General features: G+C 39.8%; 2 protein-coding genes across 5 annotated transcripts in view; both read right to left on the bottom strand.

Moving 5' to 3' along the window:
- crebbpa (CREB binding protein a) overlaps positions 1 to 9,873 on the bottom strand; it is a 35,974-nt gene extending 26,101 nt beyond the window's left edge. For all 4 annotated transcript variants that reach the window (XM_008408220.2, XM_008408137.2, XM_008408048.2 and 1 more), the window contains exons 1-2: positions 8,958 to 9,873; positions 928 to 1,649 (exon numbers count right to left, since the gene is read on the bottom strand). In XM_008408220.2, the coding sequence (XP_008406442.1) occupies positions 928 to 1,649; positions 8,958 to 9,045 (810 nt within the window). In that variant the 5' untranslated portion in view covers positions 9,046 to 9,873. The remainder of the gene's footprint in view (positions 1 to 927; positions 1,650 to 8,957) is intronic.
- Positions 9,874 to 15,921: 6,048 nt separating this feature from the next.
- LOC103464021 (adenylate cyclase 9) overlaps positions 15,922 to 19,405 on the bottom strand; it is a 40,792-nt gene continuing 37,308 nt past the window's right edge. Inside the window, exons 9-11 of the mRNA XM_017305613.1 lie at positions 19,290 to 19,319; positions 17,864 to 18,137; positions 15,922 to 17,741 (exon numbers count right to left, since the gene is read on the bottom strand). Of these exons, the coding sequence (XP_017161102.1) occupies positions 16,779 to 17,741; positions 17,864 to 18,137; positions 19,290 to 19,319 (1,267 nt within the window). The 3' untranslated portion in view covers positions 15,922 to 16,778. The remainder of the gene's footprint in view (positions 17,742 to 17,863; positions 18,138 to 19,289; positions 19,320 to 19,405) is intronic.

Here is a 19,405-nt window from a genome sequence, read left to right on the forward strand (position 1 = left end):
TGCCTCCGGAGCTCTAACCTTAGATTGATCAGTTGATCCAAAGGCACTTTGGATGTCTGCTTGGCATCGTCGTCTAATTGGACTCACTGCCCACATGACCCAGGAAAGAAGCTCCTGCTCCAAATTCAACACCTTCGAGCTCGACTGAAATTCGTAACTAACCGCATGGATGCGTCTAATCAACTGCCCGTCCAAAAATAGAGCGGAGTTTAACAAAGCAAACACGCAAGACTCCCCCTATGGGATAATTACCACATAAATGATCAGGCTATAGCTGGAAAAAGTTGTTTAAGTCTAACTTACAGCTCCTCTATGCATTTCTCCGGTAGTACATATAATGATGCAATCAAGTTTAGTTTAATTAAATGTTTAACTGCAAAACTGAATCCAATATATTGTTCCATAAAGGATATTATAACAGCTAAGTGTTGCCTTATTTACCGTTTAGTCATACAGCAGAGCAGCACTTTAGAATTATATGACATTCTAAAGAGGTGCCAATCTCTCATATACTGATTGTTTTTGCCATAATGTAATTATATTTTTATTACTTTTCTTGGTAATAAAAAAAAAGAACACTGTGATTTGAAAGGTTCAAATTCCAAAATGAAAATCATGGAATATGTCTCATGAGTTTAGAAAACTTCCAGGAGCAATTAAGAGGACTTTAACTAATCGTGATGTCATCAAGCACAAAATCATTACCACGTGTCATTAAAGTTTTTTACCAAGTTGTGGTAAACCGAGTTCAGTTTTAAAACTTTCCACCCACAACCCGCTGCAAATAACCTATGAATGACTAACAACTCTATTCAAATCAACCACAGAAGGAGACATATTGCATGTTTTCCTAAATATGCAGTTACAACATGAAGTGCAAACTTTGATTTTTATTTGTTTCTTTGGACCATTGGTAGCGTGACTCACCTTGCTCATATTGCCCGCCTGCTGGGCGGCGTGCGCTCCCATCTGCTGTCCTCCCTGGGTAAGAGTCTCTACCAACGCGCTCCCAGATGCTCCCGGTCCCGCAGCGCTTCCCGGTATCGTCTGTCCTTGATACTGCATCCCCGCCACTCCAGCACCCCGTCCCCTTCCGGCGCTGGGTACGAGGCCGCCGTTCATCACCTGCCCGGGCTGAGGTTGCCCTCCTTGACCCAGCAGTCCCGAGTGACCCGGGCTGCTGTTGATTATAGCTTGGCTGAACCCCGATCCGCTCAGACCCATAGCTGCGGCGTTGTTGTTGCTGTTCTGTCCTACTACTCCAGTTGGCGTTCCTGGTTTCTGGCCCTGAGGCGACGAGTGGCTGTTGGGAGAACCCTGGCTGAGGGGGCTCTTGCCCAGGGGGGTACCGAGCTGCGGGGCCATACCGCCAGACTGGGGGCTTGCCGAGTTTAGCCCTGTGCCCGTGATGCTGGAGGTGCTGCCAGCTCGGAGAAGCTCCGAGAGCTGCTTATGCTTGGAGGCTGCGTCCGGGACAACGGAGGCGCCCCCGCCGAGAGCTCCTGCGGTGCCGCCGGGTCCGCCGCCGCCGCCAGGTGTTGCGCCGCCATTTGAAGGTAGCCCGCTTAACTGGCTCAACTCTCCTCCGTTTGGGATGAGCTCATCTGGAAGGTCGTTTTCCAAATCATCCCAGGGCAAAGACCCCAGATCTGCGGGGATGCAAAAGGAAAGAAAAACTGAAAAGTAAGGCATGAACAATTTCTCTGCGTCTGCTGGAACAATAAGGTTGGAGTGGATGGGTAGAGCTAAAAACAAGGAATTCTGAAAAAAAAATCCCTGAAATTGGCTGGAAAAAGCTTGAGAATGGAACAAAGTTTCACCTTCAAAGTTTATGCGTTATAATGATGCAGACCAAAAAAACATTTAAGCTGAGGAGATTTATTTTTTGACAAACATGCAAGTTGTTGCTTTAATTACACACCCCAAAAAAACAAAAACAAAAAAACAGACCATAAAAGTGAGCATAATGTAGTTAGCCTGGGAAGGCATAGTAACTCTTAGCCAGTGTTCAGACAGAACAGCTTTTTCAATTAAAATTCAGTTTACAGAAGTTTTGCCCAAATAGTGAAATACAAAGGCTATAAGATCTAAATTAAGCTAGATCAGGTAAGAGACGACGCATCTCCCGTTACTGCATGTGAAGCAGAATTGATGCTACACTGATGTCTCAGTTCATCTGACAGGTTTTTAAAACCAGATAAGTTCAATCATTTTTATTCCACAATGCACAACATGAGAGCTCCAGTTTTTCAAAAGACAATCTCCTGCAACATAAAGGCAAAAATAACTACAAGTGCACCGATTGCAGTTTCCTGGATGATCGCCGTTTACTGATTTTGCAAAATACCTTTTTTTTTTGTCTGAAATGTCTCTAAATAAAGCAAGAAAGTAGCTGAGTTGGTGTGACTAATAAGTGCAAACGTGCAGACATGACCTGGTGGTCAAAGTTCTCTCAAGAGAGAATAGAAGAGGACAGTGGCTGATTTTTAAACCTTTGCCGTGTTTGATAAGATTAGTGGATAAGATCAGATTTACATGCAAGTATGGGCCAATCGCAGATCTCCCAAAGTAAAGGAAATCGGCGCAGATAAATTAGCTGGCAGATAAATCGGCGCATCCCTAAAAACATTCTTCTAGGAGATATGAAATTAGATTTTGACATCTTTATGGGATCTAGAGAGGTCAAATGCTGATTCAAATGCCGAGCGAAGTAGTAAACAAAACACGGCTGATAAAACTCAAACAGATTCCTAAACCAGAGCTTTTCTTTTATTTTCCACCTTCCTCTTTTCTGCCCTCTCATCTCCCGGATGTAAACTCATCCTGAGCTTTGAGGCTGTGCAATAAATTGAACCAATTTCAACGTTGGCTCAAAATGATCCCAAAAACAATATAATAATGTGTACACAAACATGATTGACAGCACTAAGACCCTCCTCCTGGTTCTGATTGGTTGTTTCTGACCGGGAGCTGTGTATTTTTGCGAACAGCAGTAGAACTTCGAGAGGGTGCTTGAGATTTTTTTTTTTTCATAGATTATCCGTCTTATACTATGTCATGATATTTTTTTACAAAAGTTACATACTCCAGCTTTAATTGACAGCATTGTATCAGAATAGCAATTACACTGAATTGTCCAATTCAGTGTGATTAGACTGCAGTGGTATGAATCAGATTCAGTTGATTATATATTTTATATACCTGGATATGTTTGAGATTTGTCTTTTAAAAGTTTTTTAGGTGAACTCATGTTGTGAATTGGGGTAATGCAAACTGAACGGGACATTTTTTTTAAGGACTCTATGGTTGTTTCCATCACGTCACCAAGATGAGTCAACAAGCAGCGACTAGAGGACAAACAGGACGGATAGCAAGAACAACAAATCACAGCGATCACACCAACAAAAACAAGTCTTTGTAAAGCACAGATTCCCCGCCCCCCATATGGCACCTCTCTATAACACTAAGGCCTTACTGGCCCATGTTCGACTCTGATCCTGTAGTTAGACGAAAAACCCCAGAAAGGTTTCTCTGTCGCGCCCTGAATTGGATCATTTCAAACGGGTACTACTTGTACTCCTCAAAAGCCCTCAGAGCGATAAAAGCAGCAAATGTGATCAAGATGTCAGAACGGATAATAATAGTAGCTCTAGATCAGATACTAAGTGGCATTCGTTCCAAATTGAAAAACGAAGAATTCAGGCTTTTAACGTTACAACAAGAAGTTCTAGTGATCTAAAAGATCACTCTCGATTTTAAAAAACTTCATACGATCGTGTAGCATTTGAAATAATATAAAAGTAGAACAAGAAAACCAGAAGTTGCACTGACGAATCCTAAACTACATCAGTGCAAACAAACATGCCTAGCAAACTAAAATAAATGTGAAACATTTTTCATTTTTAGTGGATTTTTTTTTTGTCTGTGTCCCAAATCAAACTAGTAGTTTGGAATAAAGTGTAGGTTTGCTGAAGTAATCAACTATTCTTTTCAAACTGTGCTTTTTTTCCTCTTGTTTCATGGCCAAGCAAAGCACAATTGTAAAGTTGATCTGATCTGAGAATTTGGTTCTCAATGGGGAACCAGACTAGAAATATTCAGAATTATTATATTTCTTTTAGTTTTTTTGTGCCGGTGGTTTAGGAGAATTACGTAAACAAGATTACAAAGGTTAGTTTGGTGAATTTACCAGGACATTTCTGAATGATGTGAGTAATCAAGCATGGCACACAGGATGAAAAGAAGTGCCATTTTCTTGTTTCTGTTTCATTATGACTTCACATCTACGATTTGTGCCTTGGGAACTTTTCCACATCACAGCCACAAACATTACGGTATCGTATTAAAGTTCTTTAGACGAACCAACACAGGTAGCAAGTTATCAATGGCAAAGGTTTTCCATTTGTCACCAAATAAATGTTGAATACCCTTAAGAGAAACCAAAAGGATGTCTAAATGTTTCAGTTTCTTTTTAATTCACAACTTTCCATAGCTTTGTGTTCGTCTACCACATAAAATCTCAAAATTGCAAAGTTTGTTGCTGTAAAGTGAAATAGTTTCTCTCTTCCACAGACCAGCAGTCTACCGTCTGTTTCCTATTGACTTTGGCCAAAGTCGAATAAGGTGACCGTTTTTATTAATAATAAATTTACAAAAAGTTTTATTAGTCCTTTGTTTCCCACAACAAAACACCACCAATGGAACAAGTCTTTTTTCTGCAAACGATGTGCATGATTTATTTATCGACATATTTCACGTGTCATGGAGTTGGGAATGATTGAGCAGGCATTTTTATACACAATATATTTATTTCCCCCCGCCCCTCATTGTAAGAGTTTTGCTGAAACCCCACAAAAAGATTTCATTTCTTAATGTCATCAAAGCAAGAGAACTTATTTTTATAACACATGAATTTTTAAAACTTGCAAAGTAACGATACGTTTTGTACTTGGTGTCATCTTGGGTTTTTAGCTAAAGACAAATTTGACTTTTGAGGGATGAACACAAAAATGTCTCTTTGGAACAGAAAGGCTGCAGAATGTTGCACTCGTTTCCTGACTTTATTAATATTACCTTTACGCTGTGGGTTTTGTCACTTTAACTAGAGCTTTGGGGAACATTTTTGGGAGGGGACACAACAGTTTAAGGATGTGACGTTGTTCCTTTGTGGGATTGATAAAACAACCAATATCGTTGGATGTCTGTTGCATCTCTGTGAACGTCGGGGTATAGATTTTCCCAGAGGAACTTCTAAAGGGTTTGAACAACATAAACAGTGTTACAGGCCTTCGACGTATNGGGGGAAAGGCTTTGATATTGATGTAGAAGTAGAAAAATTAGAGGCCATTTCATGGTGCATTTAAAGCCAATTTACACAAATATTGGTGGTGAGCATATCCCTCTCATCTCTTCCCATTTCTTTTTCTCGTGGTTTTTCTAGTTGCCCGCAGGCAGAGATATAAATGGTGTTTCTCCGTGAGCGTACAGTTCATCTCTTATTTGGATTTGATGCGTACGTGTTGGCAACGGAATATTTGGCCGTCTTATACAAGAATCTGTCTTTGGCTCTCAAAAACAGATTTTTTTGTCATTGTGAATTATTGCACTGTCAAGCAGTTTTGTTTAATGCAATGTAAAAGGTGAGGTTCCATGGTATTGTCTGGATTGTTTGTACTTATTTATCGATTCATAAATACAAATTAAAGCAGTAGATTGGGGCCAGTTATGTTGCTGCTTTTAATTCATTCCAAGGTTTGACAGCGGTAAAAGATTTTTAAAAAACAGCGAAAATTTTTCCTTTAACCATTCATTTTAATGCAATACCAGAGAAAACAAATGAGCCTAGAGAAATGCAATGCAGCCCTTCCCCCACCTGTTGCTACAAACTGCGGTATGCTGGACGCCCAAGCAGATGTCCCAATTAATCAATCAATCAATAACAGCATGTTAAACTTGCTTTTAGGGGTGGGCATTTATCGCTCTTCATTTGTTACGATAAATGTAAGAATTTTTGACTTATTGTTGTCGTGACAAATTCCAATTAATGACGTTTTAAAACCCTCAAAACTGTCCGTGTTGTCGGAATTACTGTCTTTTACCATTTCCTCCGCTGTTTGTCAGTAAATAAATTGATATGAAAATAATATTAAATGCAGCAACTGTTTGCAGTTTACTTATGCGAGTGGTGTCCTAAAGAATCATAGTACAAATGGGTGGTTTTTTGAGAGCACTATTTGAGTTTGTGGGGCAATGATTGCTGCGCCCCTAAAAGAGTAGCAATAGTTTCATCATCATCACAATAGTGCCACAAAATATTGTGATAAAACTTTTAAGTTCATATTGCCCGCCCCTACTTGCCATCTATTGCAAAGAAGTAAAAGTAGAAAAGAAAAGGACCTTGGAGCTCTAAAAAAAAAAAAATTAATCTCTGCACACAATCAAATTCTGGCGAACTGCAAGAATGGATTTAAATGAATGCCTCCAATAGACCGCTGCCTGCAAGAGAAAACTACAAACTACTTTTGTGCAAAGCATAAAGCAGATTTTAATGCTGCATTTCAAGAGAGATGCCTATTGACGAAAAAAGAGAGAAAAGTAGTGTGAGGCATTTGTAAGAACTCAAGCAAAAAGAGGCTTAAAAAAAGGAGGCAGCTCACTAATCTACACCAAAGAAGAGATTATCAAACTCTCCTTCGATTTGTTTGAATCTATATTTTGAAGATGACAGGGACAACACTTGGGTGTTGCATTTTTCTGGTTTGCCTGTGCACACAGGCTTGTCTAGTTTTTAAAAATCAGGGGCTACACAAAGCTCTGGCACTGAGCCCTTTTCTCATCCACAACACCTGTAACATCGTCCTCCGACAGAACAGTAGCACAACATTTTTCAAAGATCTTTAAACGGCAAACATCTTCATCTGTCACCAGCGGAACCATTTCTGCTAGGCTGGGATGAAATTGCAATACTATTGCTGAAAATTGTAGTGATGATTGTATGATTGAAATGCTTTTTTTCTAACTTTTATTTCTTTACAATCACCCACATTACTCTCCAGGAGCTTCAGCGTCTCAGCCAATAAACATAAAGATCAGGCGTGAGCATTAAGGGCACTTAGAATCCATATAACTGGCAAATATATTGCTAAAATATGCAGAGTGTGAATGCCAGTCACTGGAAATGGGGAGTATTTTACCAAATATTGCCTCCAAGCAGTTATTTGCAATATTCTGTAAACTGACTTTGTGATGCTGATTGCAATTTGATATATTGTGCAGCTCTTATATCCAGATGATTATTTCTCAGCAACATAGAAAGGGGCTACGGATGAAGTTTTTATTTTATTTACTTGGGGCAAGTAGATTTTTTTTGTTTGTTTTTAAAATCAACCAAATATTAAGTGAGGTCACATTTTCAACTACCTTTATCCCAGAAATCAAGTGATTTGATGAATGAGTAGATGTTTTTATCTGAAGTTCAGCATTTACATTCTTTATAGTCAAGTATGTAAGCTGTAGTATTTGGTTTAAAAAAAAAAAAGTATACATTTTCCATTATCGATTTCAATTGCGAAATATTCTACAAGAAGGAACGGGATGATTTCTGCTGAATAAAGTGATTTTGACAATTCTAGTATGCCATTAAGTCTCACTATTGAGGCTGAACAGAACAGAATAGTGATCGTCCTCGGATTCCTTCCTTCTCCGCTCGATTCAAAATTAGAACCGGCTGCATGAATTTATTTTTTTTAAATTCATTTACAGTACTTGGAGGCAACAAAACCATCTAAATTTCTGGAGAGAAGTGAAATCAGCATAAGCGTCATGGCAAAAACGTTAATTTAGAACTTGACCTTGGCATCACTTGAGTTTTTGTATTGCTCTTTAGGAGAGAAATTTAGAGTACAACTCTTCTGAAAAGTTTCTACACTTCTAACATTGCATGTAACCCTACATTTTTAAGCACATGCTGAGAAAAACACATAAAGCTGCAGTTAGAGAAAGGACGCTAATATCAGCCAGTTTCTTGCGCTCCTCTCATTTTATTAGTAATTGCGCTACTGACTGTATTTTCACCTCTAATCTAGCTATAGCTTTTTCATTGATTCATTTCTATATGTAGAATTTCCAATAACAAGGCACAAATTCCCAGAATATAATTTTTACCATTTTAAAATTCTTGTTAGCAATATGGCATTTTTGTCTTACTTGCATTTGTTATGTTGCTTACAGATTTGGTCTAAAGTAGCATTGGACTTAATAGAGATTGGTATTTGCAAGGAAATGCCTAATCTAGCATAAAATGTCTTGACAATAATACAAATTTAAAAAATCATTGTAAATTTATGTTCTTTTTTTTAAATCAAGTTTTCAAAGGCTGCAGTGCTAATTAACGACATAAACTACCCTAGAATCAAAGGTTTTCACCCAACACAGTTGATTTAGCATCCTTTTGAAGTTGTTTTATGGATGTTTCAAATGAAAGTRTTTTATTTTGATACAACACGTCTGTAGACATTTTGTTTAAGCACATATAGCAATACTTTTAAAGGCGTATGGGCATAAATATCGTTGGTTTATCGTCTTATTTTCTTGACAAACGCACGAGCCGAACTGACAGTGAGGAACGGACCGAGCAAGCTAACAACACACAGGAAGCTTGCTATTGACCGCAGCTATTTGTCCAGGAGTGGAGTTGTGCAGGTCTGCCAGACTGAATTAATGCCATACTACCCAACAATGCGTCGACATAAACAGGGATTGTGCAGAGAGAACGAAACCATAACAGTACCGTAAACCAGCCAGCCCACCAGTTTACCGAACTCACCTGTTATTAAATCTGAAAGTGTGCCTTTTGGTTGATACGTAGGAGTTAGTAAGCTATACCAGAGGGTCTAATAGTGAGTGCGAAAGGTCAAAATAGTTTTTTTTTCTATTTAGAAAGCGTGTTCAGGCCTTACCTTGTCCATCAGACGCTGATAGGGCAGGTGAATTTAGTTTCGGTCGCTTGGAGCTGGGAGGTCCAACATCCAGCAGGTTTTCAGCCATAGTTGCCTTCAGAGTCTGTCTGGCTTCTTTATTTTTGCACTAACTTATGACAGGGAAGTTTTTTTCTATCAGCCGGAGCCTTCCCAGTTAGCACATTAGCAAGTTGGCAGTTTAGTTAGCTAACTGGCTAATTGCCTGCTACCAGCTCTGGTAACTGTTAGCTACTCCTCGCTGTTAAGAGTCAACGTCTTTCAAAAGAGATGCAATAGCGCCCCGCTCCGCCACCGCCATTCACCCCATGATAATCCAACACCCAACACCCACATTATTACCATTAAATAACCCAAAATAAAAGAGTCCCCATGTAAAAATCGAGCTTCAACGAGTCAATCCAGATAAATCAGGTAGATTGCTGCATACCGGGCAAAAAGTCGTAATTTCTAAATGTTTAAAGTACCCATTTTGCGTGACGTCAAATTTCTTCATGCAAAAATCGCGCGAAGCTCCGCAAAAATGCACATTTGCACAAAAATGCAATTTTGTGAAAAATCCTCCTCGAAAGCCGCGACCTGGTCCTCCGCTTGCCGACGGTAAACAATGCTGCTCCCGAACGGGCGACAGGGGGCTCGAATCGCCGCACTCTGAAGGGGAAATCAGATATACGGAGCAATTCTGCCCGACGACCACCGTTCCGATTCCAGTTTTTTTGCACAAAATGTTCCGGGAGCGACGTTAAGGTTTCGTTTTCGACAGAAGGACGCTGTCATAGCCAGGTAATGATGCTGTATTTCTACGCGAAACCCAGTGTTGGATCGAAATCCCAATTCCGAGCCACGACAAGATGGCGGCTGTTGATTCCTTCGATACAAAAAAGTTTTTTTTTTCTTTTCCAGATCGACTGTGGAGGGGGAGGGGCCGCACAATCACGCCCTGCGTAAAAACAGTGCCGCTGGGCGCCGCTGGGGGCGCTCAAGCACTATGAATTATAAAGCAATTCATTGCTCGTTAATTTTTTTTCCTACCGCTGTAAATGTAAATAAAGTAAATGACAATTAAAAAAAAAAAAAAAAAAAACACGGGAAAATGTTTATTTTGAAATATTGAACACAAACCTGTATGGCTCTCTGATGAACAGAATTAATATTTTAGAACCTCACTCCTGTGAAATAAAATAAGCATATTTACAACAATCTGCCTTTGCTTTTTTCTTTTCTTTATGTATTCTTCTGATCCTTCATTTTATTTTCTCTAATGTTCTCTTATTCATACTTTTGTATATACTTGTGCTTTTTTCAGATTTCACTTTGTGAAAATATTTTATTGAAAAGATATATTTTTCTCATTTATTTCATATTAATTTTCTAAAACCTAGAGTAATAGGCAATTCTTTAATTTGTTAACTTAATTAGATAAATCAGGCAAAGAAGTTCTTACAGACAATTATGTGATTACATTAAGTACTTTTCTATTAACATCGTCATAAAATGCAAAATACTTTGATACTTTTTATAATGAAAATTGCTTATAAAGCAGAAGTAAAATATTATCTTTCCATTTTATACACTAAAGATTCATTGTAGGTTTGTTCAGCATTATGCTAGGATGCTGCGGATGTTTTTGATCCTCTTAAGCCCATAGGCCAACGAACAGCAACTTTTAGAAGGCATCGGTTATATTAACAAGGCATCTTGAAACAATGCAGGAACACACGACAGCAGCAGGTTTTGATTAGATATCAGTGTGCATGTTGTGGATCTTGAGTTCTGCATTTTGATCTGCAGTTTTCTACTTCAGCATTTATTTCTTTCATACTGGAAAAAAGAAGAACTGGATTACATCACGACTCCCGCTTAAGCCAATACACACATTGAACAGTTTGCTAATAAACATCCCTTTCTCTTTTCTGACACATGCACATGTAAAAAAAAAAAAAAAAAAAAAATTAAATGTAAGAAAATAAATGAATAAATGTACAAACAATGAATGCTTTCAGGACCATGTGTTGATAAAAGACACATAAGGTGATGCACTCAAATAACACACTGTGAATCTCTTATGAAAATATAGCAAATGCATTAAAAGTCAACCAACGCTACTCTGGAACATGCCAGAATATTAGTGGGAGGTGCTTTAACGTCATCATCTAAACGAACAATGGAGTCATGCTGTTTCACTGGTACTTCTCTTAGTTTTCTTACACAACCAAATCTTATTTCTGATGCATGCCGAGGGTTTTCCGACACACAGTGATGAAATGAAATGACAAATAAAAGGAAACTGAAAAGATTTCATCAGACTTAACCCGCATTCGAAGCTCAGTGGAGGCAGTGTCATGATATGGGATTAGCTCTTTGCCTTTGAGCGTTGATCGCTGTGGTCATAAAAGTCAGTCTGTGACTGGATCGTCTGACTTCCTTTGAACAAACTCTTCATTGTTAGTCCAGAAACGGTTACAGTGCGAGTATAGTGAAGAATCGAAAGGAACAAGAGAACTCGCATGCAGTCGAGATAAACTCCTCTCTTCGGTACACAAATCACAGAGTCGGTAGTCTTCAATGTAATGTTTTATTTGTGGCTGTATACAGATGTGTGCTACTGGAAAGGTGGTGCACTTGTCAACTTGTGAAATCTCTTTTTTCTTTTTCTCTTTGTATGCTGTGCTGCCATGGCCTAAAACTCACACAGGATAACTTAACAACATAAGGCGTAAAGGTCGTCAAGAAAACGTGTGTGAAACCTTCCTTCACAAAAGACCTGGTATTGTCTACAACTTTTTTTTGTGCTGTGGCTCATCGAAAGCGAGCAATCTGGGCATATGAATCACAAGTATACAAAAAAAAAAACATTTTGAGAGCTTATGACTGAAGTCKCACATAACTATTTTTGTCTCTAGCTACTGTGACGTCTGCTGAAGATGCTTCTTTGGATTCTCATGGTATTAATGCAACTAGGGTTAAATCGTTTGACACTATAACCACACTTCACACACACAACAATTTAAGAAAAAAAAAAAGACTTCAACAAAAAAAAAGGCACTGATTGTGTATGCGCGGGATGCCCAGTGGCAGAGGTAACCAAAAGTCTTTCTATGCTACAGATGAGGCAGATGGATACGGTGGCTCGCGAAAGTATTCACAGCCTTTGAACTTGTTTAATTTTGTCACATTACAACCACACGCTTTGATGTACTTTATCTGGACTTTATACAACGTAGCACATAGCTGTGAAGTGGGCAGAAAATGATACGTGGCTTTATTTTCTTTTGCAGTGTGTAACTTTTAAAAACAATATGTCTTACACATATTAATTAAAACTGTCATTATGCTTTGACAGTGAAAAAAAGAAAGAAAAATCAAGCTCCACTGCCTCCTGCTTGTGGTCCGATTGTCATCTGCAGAAACAACCAATCAGAGTCAGGAGGAAGGTCTTAGTGCTGTCAATCATCCTTGTGTATGCACAGTTCAAACCCTCCCTCTCTTGCTCTGCGTTACATTCCTCCACACCAAAGCCTGCTGTGAATGCTCAGGCTAGTTAGCACGGCCACCAGTGACGGCCAATAAACTATTTTCCTGCAACGGTGCTAAATGCATGCACATTTAGCAGCGTGTACACGAGCTTGAGCGACAACACTACATGGTCTCAATTTTAACAAATATGGTAAATGGGTAAAAAAAAAAAAAAAAATATATATATATATATATATATATATATATGTATATATATATATATATATAGTTCAAAAAAGTTACATACTGCACCTCACTCTATTGCATTCAGAAGTAACCCACTAATAAAATAAGAGTCTATCTAATCTCAGTAGAAATCCAGCTGCTAGAGAGGTGTGTTAGAGAACATTAGTGAGAAAACGGCTACAAATTGACCAAGAAACACAGCAGAATGGTTGAGGGAAAATGTTGCGGAGAAGTTAAAAGCAGCGTTAGACAAAAACACTTAAGACCGGGGCGCCGGTTCATCTTCCAGCTGGACAATAAGCCTAAAACTAACAACCAGAGCTATGATGGAATGGCTTAGATCAAAGCACATTCATGTGCTAGGATGGCCCAGTCAAAGTCCAGCCCTGAATCCAACAAAGAATCTGTGGAAAGACTTGAAAATTGTTCCCATACAGTCCCCGATAAAGTACACTCAAGTCTGTGGTTGTAATGAGACACGATGTGAAACCGTCTAGGCGATATAAATACTCCTGACAGGTACTGAGAATAGAGAAGGTTTTCCCTTTTACATTTTTTCTGAAATGACAACACATGCTCTTTCCTCCCCGCCTCCCAGCCCGGCTCTAACAGCGAAATGTAAATAATGTAATTCCTGTACAAACGAGGAGGCAGCAGCAGCAAAGAAATGAAACACTGAAGATTGGCTAATCTCAAGGATTTCCTTTTGCATCTTTTCTTATTTACTTCAGGTAAAAGTTAGATGTCTCACAGCACACACACACACACACACACCCACACACACACAAAGAGAGAGACATGTGCTTTGAGGAGAAGAGACCGAACATGAGGGGGAAGTGAAAGGGCAAAAGCAAACTGCGGCAGTGATTCGATGCGAAACCCCGTCGGATTTCAACCGCGAGGAATCTGTCAACTCCAACTTGCAGCAAACGTTGTGGGAGCTCCATTTTCTTAAAACATACAATCATAATCAAATCGTCCTTATGAAAAATGTATCATTTAGAAAAAACATAAAAGTGTACTAAAATACTGAAAAAGAAAAAACTAAAATAAACAGCCATAAGTTTAGGCACCACAAAACAATCAACTAGGTGTTGTTGCACTTCACTTACAGATCACTCCATTAAAGTGGCACAATATCGATACAGTAGAGGGCTCCTTCCCCGGGGAAGAAGCCGTGAAATGTCCCAACGCTTCAACAGCAAAACTGTAGAGCGAAACTCAAATTCAGCTAACTCGACAGAATAGAAGTATCCTTTGTTGTCCCACAGTAGGTAAATTATATTCATTTTATTTCAGTTTTTTTTTTTGTTGTTGTTTCTTTGTTTCAAGCAGTAAAAGGTGGCCAATGGAGCATCACACAGTTTGACTCAGAGGTTTAACACACAGTGAACTAGATGAGCTGTATTTGGACACAGAACAGGCGTGTGGGGACTGCGATTGTTCCTCACGTTCCCGATTAAAGGTACACGACACCCCAAAGTTTATTTGATTTCTAAACTCCCATCTCACTTGTAGACAAGCTTCCAGGTGGAGCAAACTAAACAACCTTTGCTTTTGAATTTGCTCCTTCGCGTTCTCAATCCAGGGGGGAAGAGAGTATATTGCATCCTCGAAAAGCAGATCACGGTTCCACTTGACAGCACGTTCCAGAAGTATCCTCATAGTCATCGAGCTTTTTCACATGTTGTCATGTTACAAGCAGAAACCTCAATGTGCTGAAGCGAAGCGTGGGATTTCATGCGACAGACCAGCACAGATTGGTGGAGAATTAAACAGGTGTGCGCATCCATTCATCTTAGTAAGATGAGGATAGGCCTGCAGCTAACCAATTATTTTGGTAATTGATTATTCTATCGATTATCCTGATGTTTAATCAGACAGAGAGAAATGGCAAATACTGCAGAGCTTTTATTTAACTATTTACGCTTACTTCAAACAATATTGGAAATACGTTAAAAAAACACAGATAAATAATTTAATTCCTTTTTTTTAATACAAAAAGAAAAATTGTATTGCCTTAAATGCAACAACATAGCATTCTGTTAGTGACTGATTGATCATTTGTAGCAAAGCTAAACAAAATACTTCTAACATTAACATGTGAAAAGCTCTGCCTGAGATAATCAATATGTTGTAGTGTTAGACTTTTAATTGTTTTTTCGGATTAACCAATCAATAATTGGATAGAAAATGCACTTAATATGAGATTGTATTTATTTATTTATTTTATTTTTATTTTTTACAATATTTGAGTAAAAGAAAGCCAACACTGTGTCACTTGAGAAATTCTAGGTAAAATATATTTACTGATAAATAATTTTTTTTTTTATCATTAGTGAAAAATGTATATATCTTTTGTAAAGTTTTGGCCTAATTACTGCTTTGACTATGTTATTGTTTTCTTTTTCTTTTTTTTGAGTCTCTATTCTCCATTTAACGATTAATCGCTTACTAAATTATATTTAAAAAAAAAATAAAATTCAACACGACTAATCCGATGCAATTCATGTTTTCACCAAGGATACTCAAATCTGAACTTTTTGGTCTACATTCAAAATGCCTCACGACTGAAATAAAAAATAAAATGTGGGAATGTTTTTCTTCAGGATGGAGTAAGCGGCTTCAAATCTTGGAAGAAAAACTTGTTAGGAGTTTACAAAGACTGAAGGTTCACCTTTCAGCGTGAAACCGAGCCAGAGGTGCACAGGAACGGTTTGGGCCAAAGCTTGCTCATGTCTTTATGACCTAAATAAAGTGAAAATTTGACTTGGAATCAGCTCAAGAGCTTAGAATTGCCTTTTTTTTCCCCCCACTAAAGCTCTCAGTGTGACTGAGCCTGTGTCGCTTTTGCAAAGAAGAATATTTAAGTCTAGACGTGTAAAGGAGCTTGCACAAAAAATTGGTTCTACGAGGGGTTAACTTGGGAGGGCTGACAAAAAATGACCGCCACACTTTTCAGATTTCATTCAATCATTCTCATCGATATTTGTACTGATTTTACACTAATTCGGATTGATCTATTGCATAAAATCCCAATTATATACATTGAGGAAACTGGAAAATGACAAAAATGCAACAACAAAAAAAAGCTCAAGATGCATGAATACTTTTGCAAGGCACTGTGGGTGTTTAAAGTGCCTTCCTGTTCTCCGATGGTGTCCCTGCTTCAGAAACACATCTTGTTCAGGTCTATTTTCCCTTATGTGTCTAAGCTTTTGTGCTTCTTTTTTTTTTGTTTTTACTGTAAGATCTTTCCTCAACATCTCTTAAGAAGCAATCAAGCTGTAAAAACTGCTAAATACAAGTGGTAAAAATAAAACAAAAACACTGTGCAAGAACTGTGCTTAAAATGTTTGTCAAGTTGCTACACAAGCTAAAAAAAAAATTTTTTTAGATCGTCGAAGCAGCCTGCTTTTGCAGCATATCCTCTTATAAGTGAATCTCTGGGCATAAATGAATACTGTATTTAGGCCCTTATGTCAAAGCAGTATACGTAATATTAACACTGCTTTGTGCAATTCCCTCAATTTTCCCCTAATTTTCCACTAAGCCCATAACACGGCGTTGGCACTTACATAAAAACTAAAATGATTTTTCCTTAGCGATTGATATGGCACAACGGTAATGATTTATAAAAGAAGAAAAAAAAGAAGAAAAACAATACTTTCATTAAAAAATAAAGGATGAAATAAGAGACTACAGCACGATCTGTAGTCTGGGTTGTTCAACTCTTGTTCACTTTTCATATTTGTTCGTTCACTGTTCTAGTCCTGAAGGCACTTAATAAAAATATTAAGAAAAGACATAACACCTTAAAAATGTTCCTTTTTCTTCCTTCTTCATGCTTTTTCATCGTGACAAGCTGCTGTGCTCAGCACAGCTCCAAAATCCACCGTTATAGCCGCTCGGGCAACACTTCCGTAGAAGATCGGCGGTGGCTCCCTGGCCCCGATTTTCAATGCGGTGTGCGTTGAAACGATCAGCTGCTTCTTCTATGCCAAAGGAGGAAAGGAAGAGACGTCCTTGCCGGCATCTGTAATCGGTCCTAAAGAGGTGGAAGCGGGGGAGAAGAAGACGGAAGAATGGCGGGATCTACGATCAGAGACGAGCGTAAAACTCCTCGTTGAGCTTCGTCAGCTCGTTCGCTTCTTCCTCCTCCTGAAACGTGAGAGGAGCGGGATCCGTCTGCGCAGCTGGGCCTGGCTTGGAGCATGCAAGGCTGCTGAAGTGTCTGTCGGGGGACTCCTCAGGGATGTGTGCTAAGTTCCTGTATCCTTCATCCCTCTCTTCTACGCTTGTCGCCGGGTCAGGCTCGGATTTTGCTCCTGCAGCCCTTACAGTGCTTTGGGGTGGAGGGGACTGATTGGGAAGAGAGGAGGAAGGCTTACTGGAAGTTAATATTGTCGGTCCAACTCCGGCTGCTGGCTCCGTTTGGTCCTGGCAAAAGCTCTCCCCGCTTTTCGGGTAGAGAAAAGTCCTCATTTGGCCTTTGCCCTTGACATTGACCGTCCCCCTGTAGTCGAACTCCAAGCCCATGGCGCTGAGGACGGCGTGGCTCTCCTCGCTCACCTGCACCCGACACTCCACGCCGGTCGAGTCCATCCGGCTGGCGATGTTGACCGTGTCCCCCCAGATGTCGTAGAGCAGCTTGGTCGTGCCGATCACTCCCGCCGTCAGGGGCCCGTGGTTGAACCCGATGCGCAGCTTGAAACCGAAGCCCAGCATGTTCTTGTTGAAGTCGTCCAGGACGCCCATCATCTCCAGGGCGAAGTCGAAAAGCGCCCTCAGGTGCGCGTGGGGCGACTCGTCTTCGTCGTCCCCCATCTGCTGGACGTTGAGCCCCGACGCCGCCATGTAGGTGGAGCCGATGGTCTTGATTTTCTCCACGCTCCTGAACTCGGGCTTGCGGAGGAGCTCGTCGAAGTCTCCGATCAGCTCGTTCAGGACGCGGTAGCACTCCTTCCCGCCCTCGTAGCTCTCTTCGTAGAACTCGCTGAAGTTGGCGATGCTGGCGAAGATCACCCCCACGCTGTCGTGGTTCTTAGAGTAGCTCTGGGTCTCCTGAACAAAAGAGAAAAAAAGGAGGGGGAGGACATAACAAATTAAAACAATCTCACTCTTTGTATCGTGATAGCACCTCTTCTCATTATCTATAACAATTTAAACAAGCAAGCAAGGCAGACCTTGAGCTGGTCGGCCACATGGATGGGGATGATGTTGCCGAGCAGCCACTCAGCCTGGTCTCGCATCGTCTGGATTTTGGAGCGGTGCTTGTCAGCCTCCACGGTGCCGTGGTAATGAAGGCGGTAGCTAACTTCGGACTCACGATTGAGGAACCAGACCAGAAGGAGAAGCAGGAAGAAGGCCAGGATGGCCTCCGTGACCAGGAAGTCAGAGAGCCTCGACGTGTCTGGGCTCAACTCGGACGCACCATCGCTGGAGGCGGAGGCGTTCAGCCTGTTTGGGGAAGAAACAGGATGAAAATTAGACCGGCAAAGGAGATGCACCCAACGGCACGGCCGGACCACAAGAGGCGGATGTTACCTTCAAGATCCATAACATAAAGTACACAGTTTATATTTACTGACCAAAAGATAAATGCTGACAACAATTGATGAAATACAAAATGAAAAAAAAAAATATTAAAGAGGTCAAAACAACAAAGAGAACCCCGATAATATTTATTTCTTCCTCTAAGAGGGATCCACTGTTTTCACTATTTTCAGGGTTCCTGTAATTTGCCACATTACAAAACTAACAACCTTTAAGCAGGTATTAAACATACTTTTCATTATGACTACATATCCAAATTCATTTTTGTTTTATTAATTCTAATTTTAAATGTCGTTTTCATTGACTAAGTGGAAAATCATCATAATTAACAGAAACAAAGGTTTCAAGCATCCATCTGTGTGTAAATAATATATATAGCCGTGTTTCACTTAATGATAAAGTTCCTGAAATAAACTGACTTTTTAAAATAATATTCATTGGATGGGGTCTGAATAATGAACTCGACGTGTGATAATAAAACACGCTTTTCAGAATTCAAGGCTGAAAAATTGCACAGTCAAAGAAAACACAAGTGCTTTGCAACATATCTCATAAGGTTGATGAAAACCATCTTCTGAGAAATCGTTCTTTTACAGATTAAAAAAACAAAAAAACAATGCTACAATCTTATGAATCTTACGACTGTAACTAACCAGCTACAATCTCTCTCAAGTGTGGAATAATGTTGCGATCTAGCAGCAGATGTAATGAAATGAGCTCCTTTAAAAGAAGAACTATGGCGTTTTCCTCTCCAGACRGTGCAATTAATTAAATCTCGAACACAAAAATTCAAGCCAGTTTGAGCTGGATGAGTTATTTTCACCACAAGTGGCATTTAGCAGCCATTACTACTGCTGCACAGAGAGAGAGAGAGAGAGAGAGAGAGAGAGAGAGAGAGAGGCAGCACAATAAAGAGCAGATGAAAGCAAAAATAAAATGAGCAAAAGTCAAACAGAGCTGTAGTAATGAGAAATATAGAACATAGCTGTCGCTCCTGTTGACCCCCTCAAATGTCAGTCTTTGATCAAACCGCTCTGTTTCTATGGAAACACTCACCCATGAACCGGCACGGCGTTATTACTTGAGCTGAAAGGAGATGAGAGTGATGTCAGCGAGGAGAAAGGACTAGTCAGTCACACACCAAGACGTACACACACACACACACACACACA

The sequence above is a fragment of the Poecilia reticulata genome, linkage group LG1 (genome assembly GCF_000633615.1).
Source record: "Poecilia reticulata strain Guanapo linkage group LG1, Guppy_female_1.0+MT, whole genome shotgun sequence".
Classification (NCBI taxonomy): domain Eukaryota; kingdom Metazoa; phylum Chordata; class Actinopteri; order Cyprinodontiformes; family Poeciliidae; genus Poecilia; species Poecilia reticulata.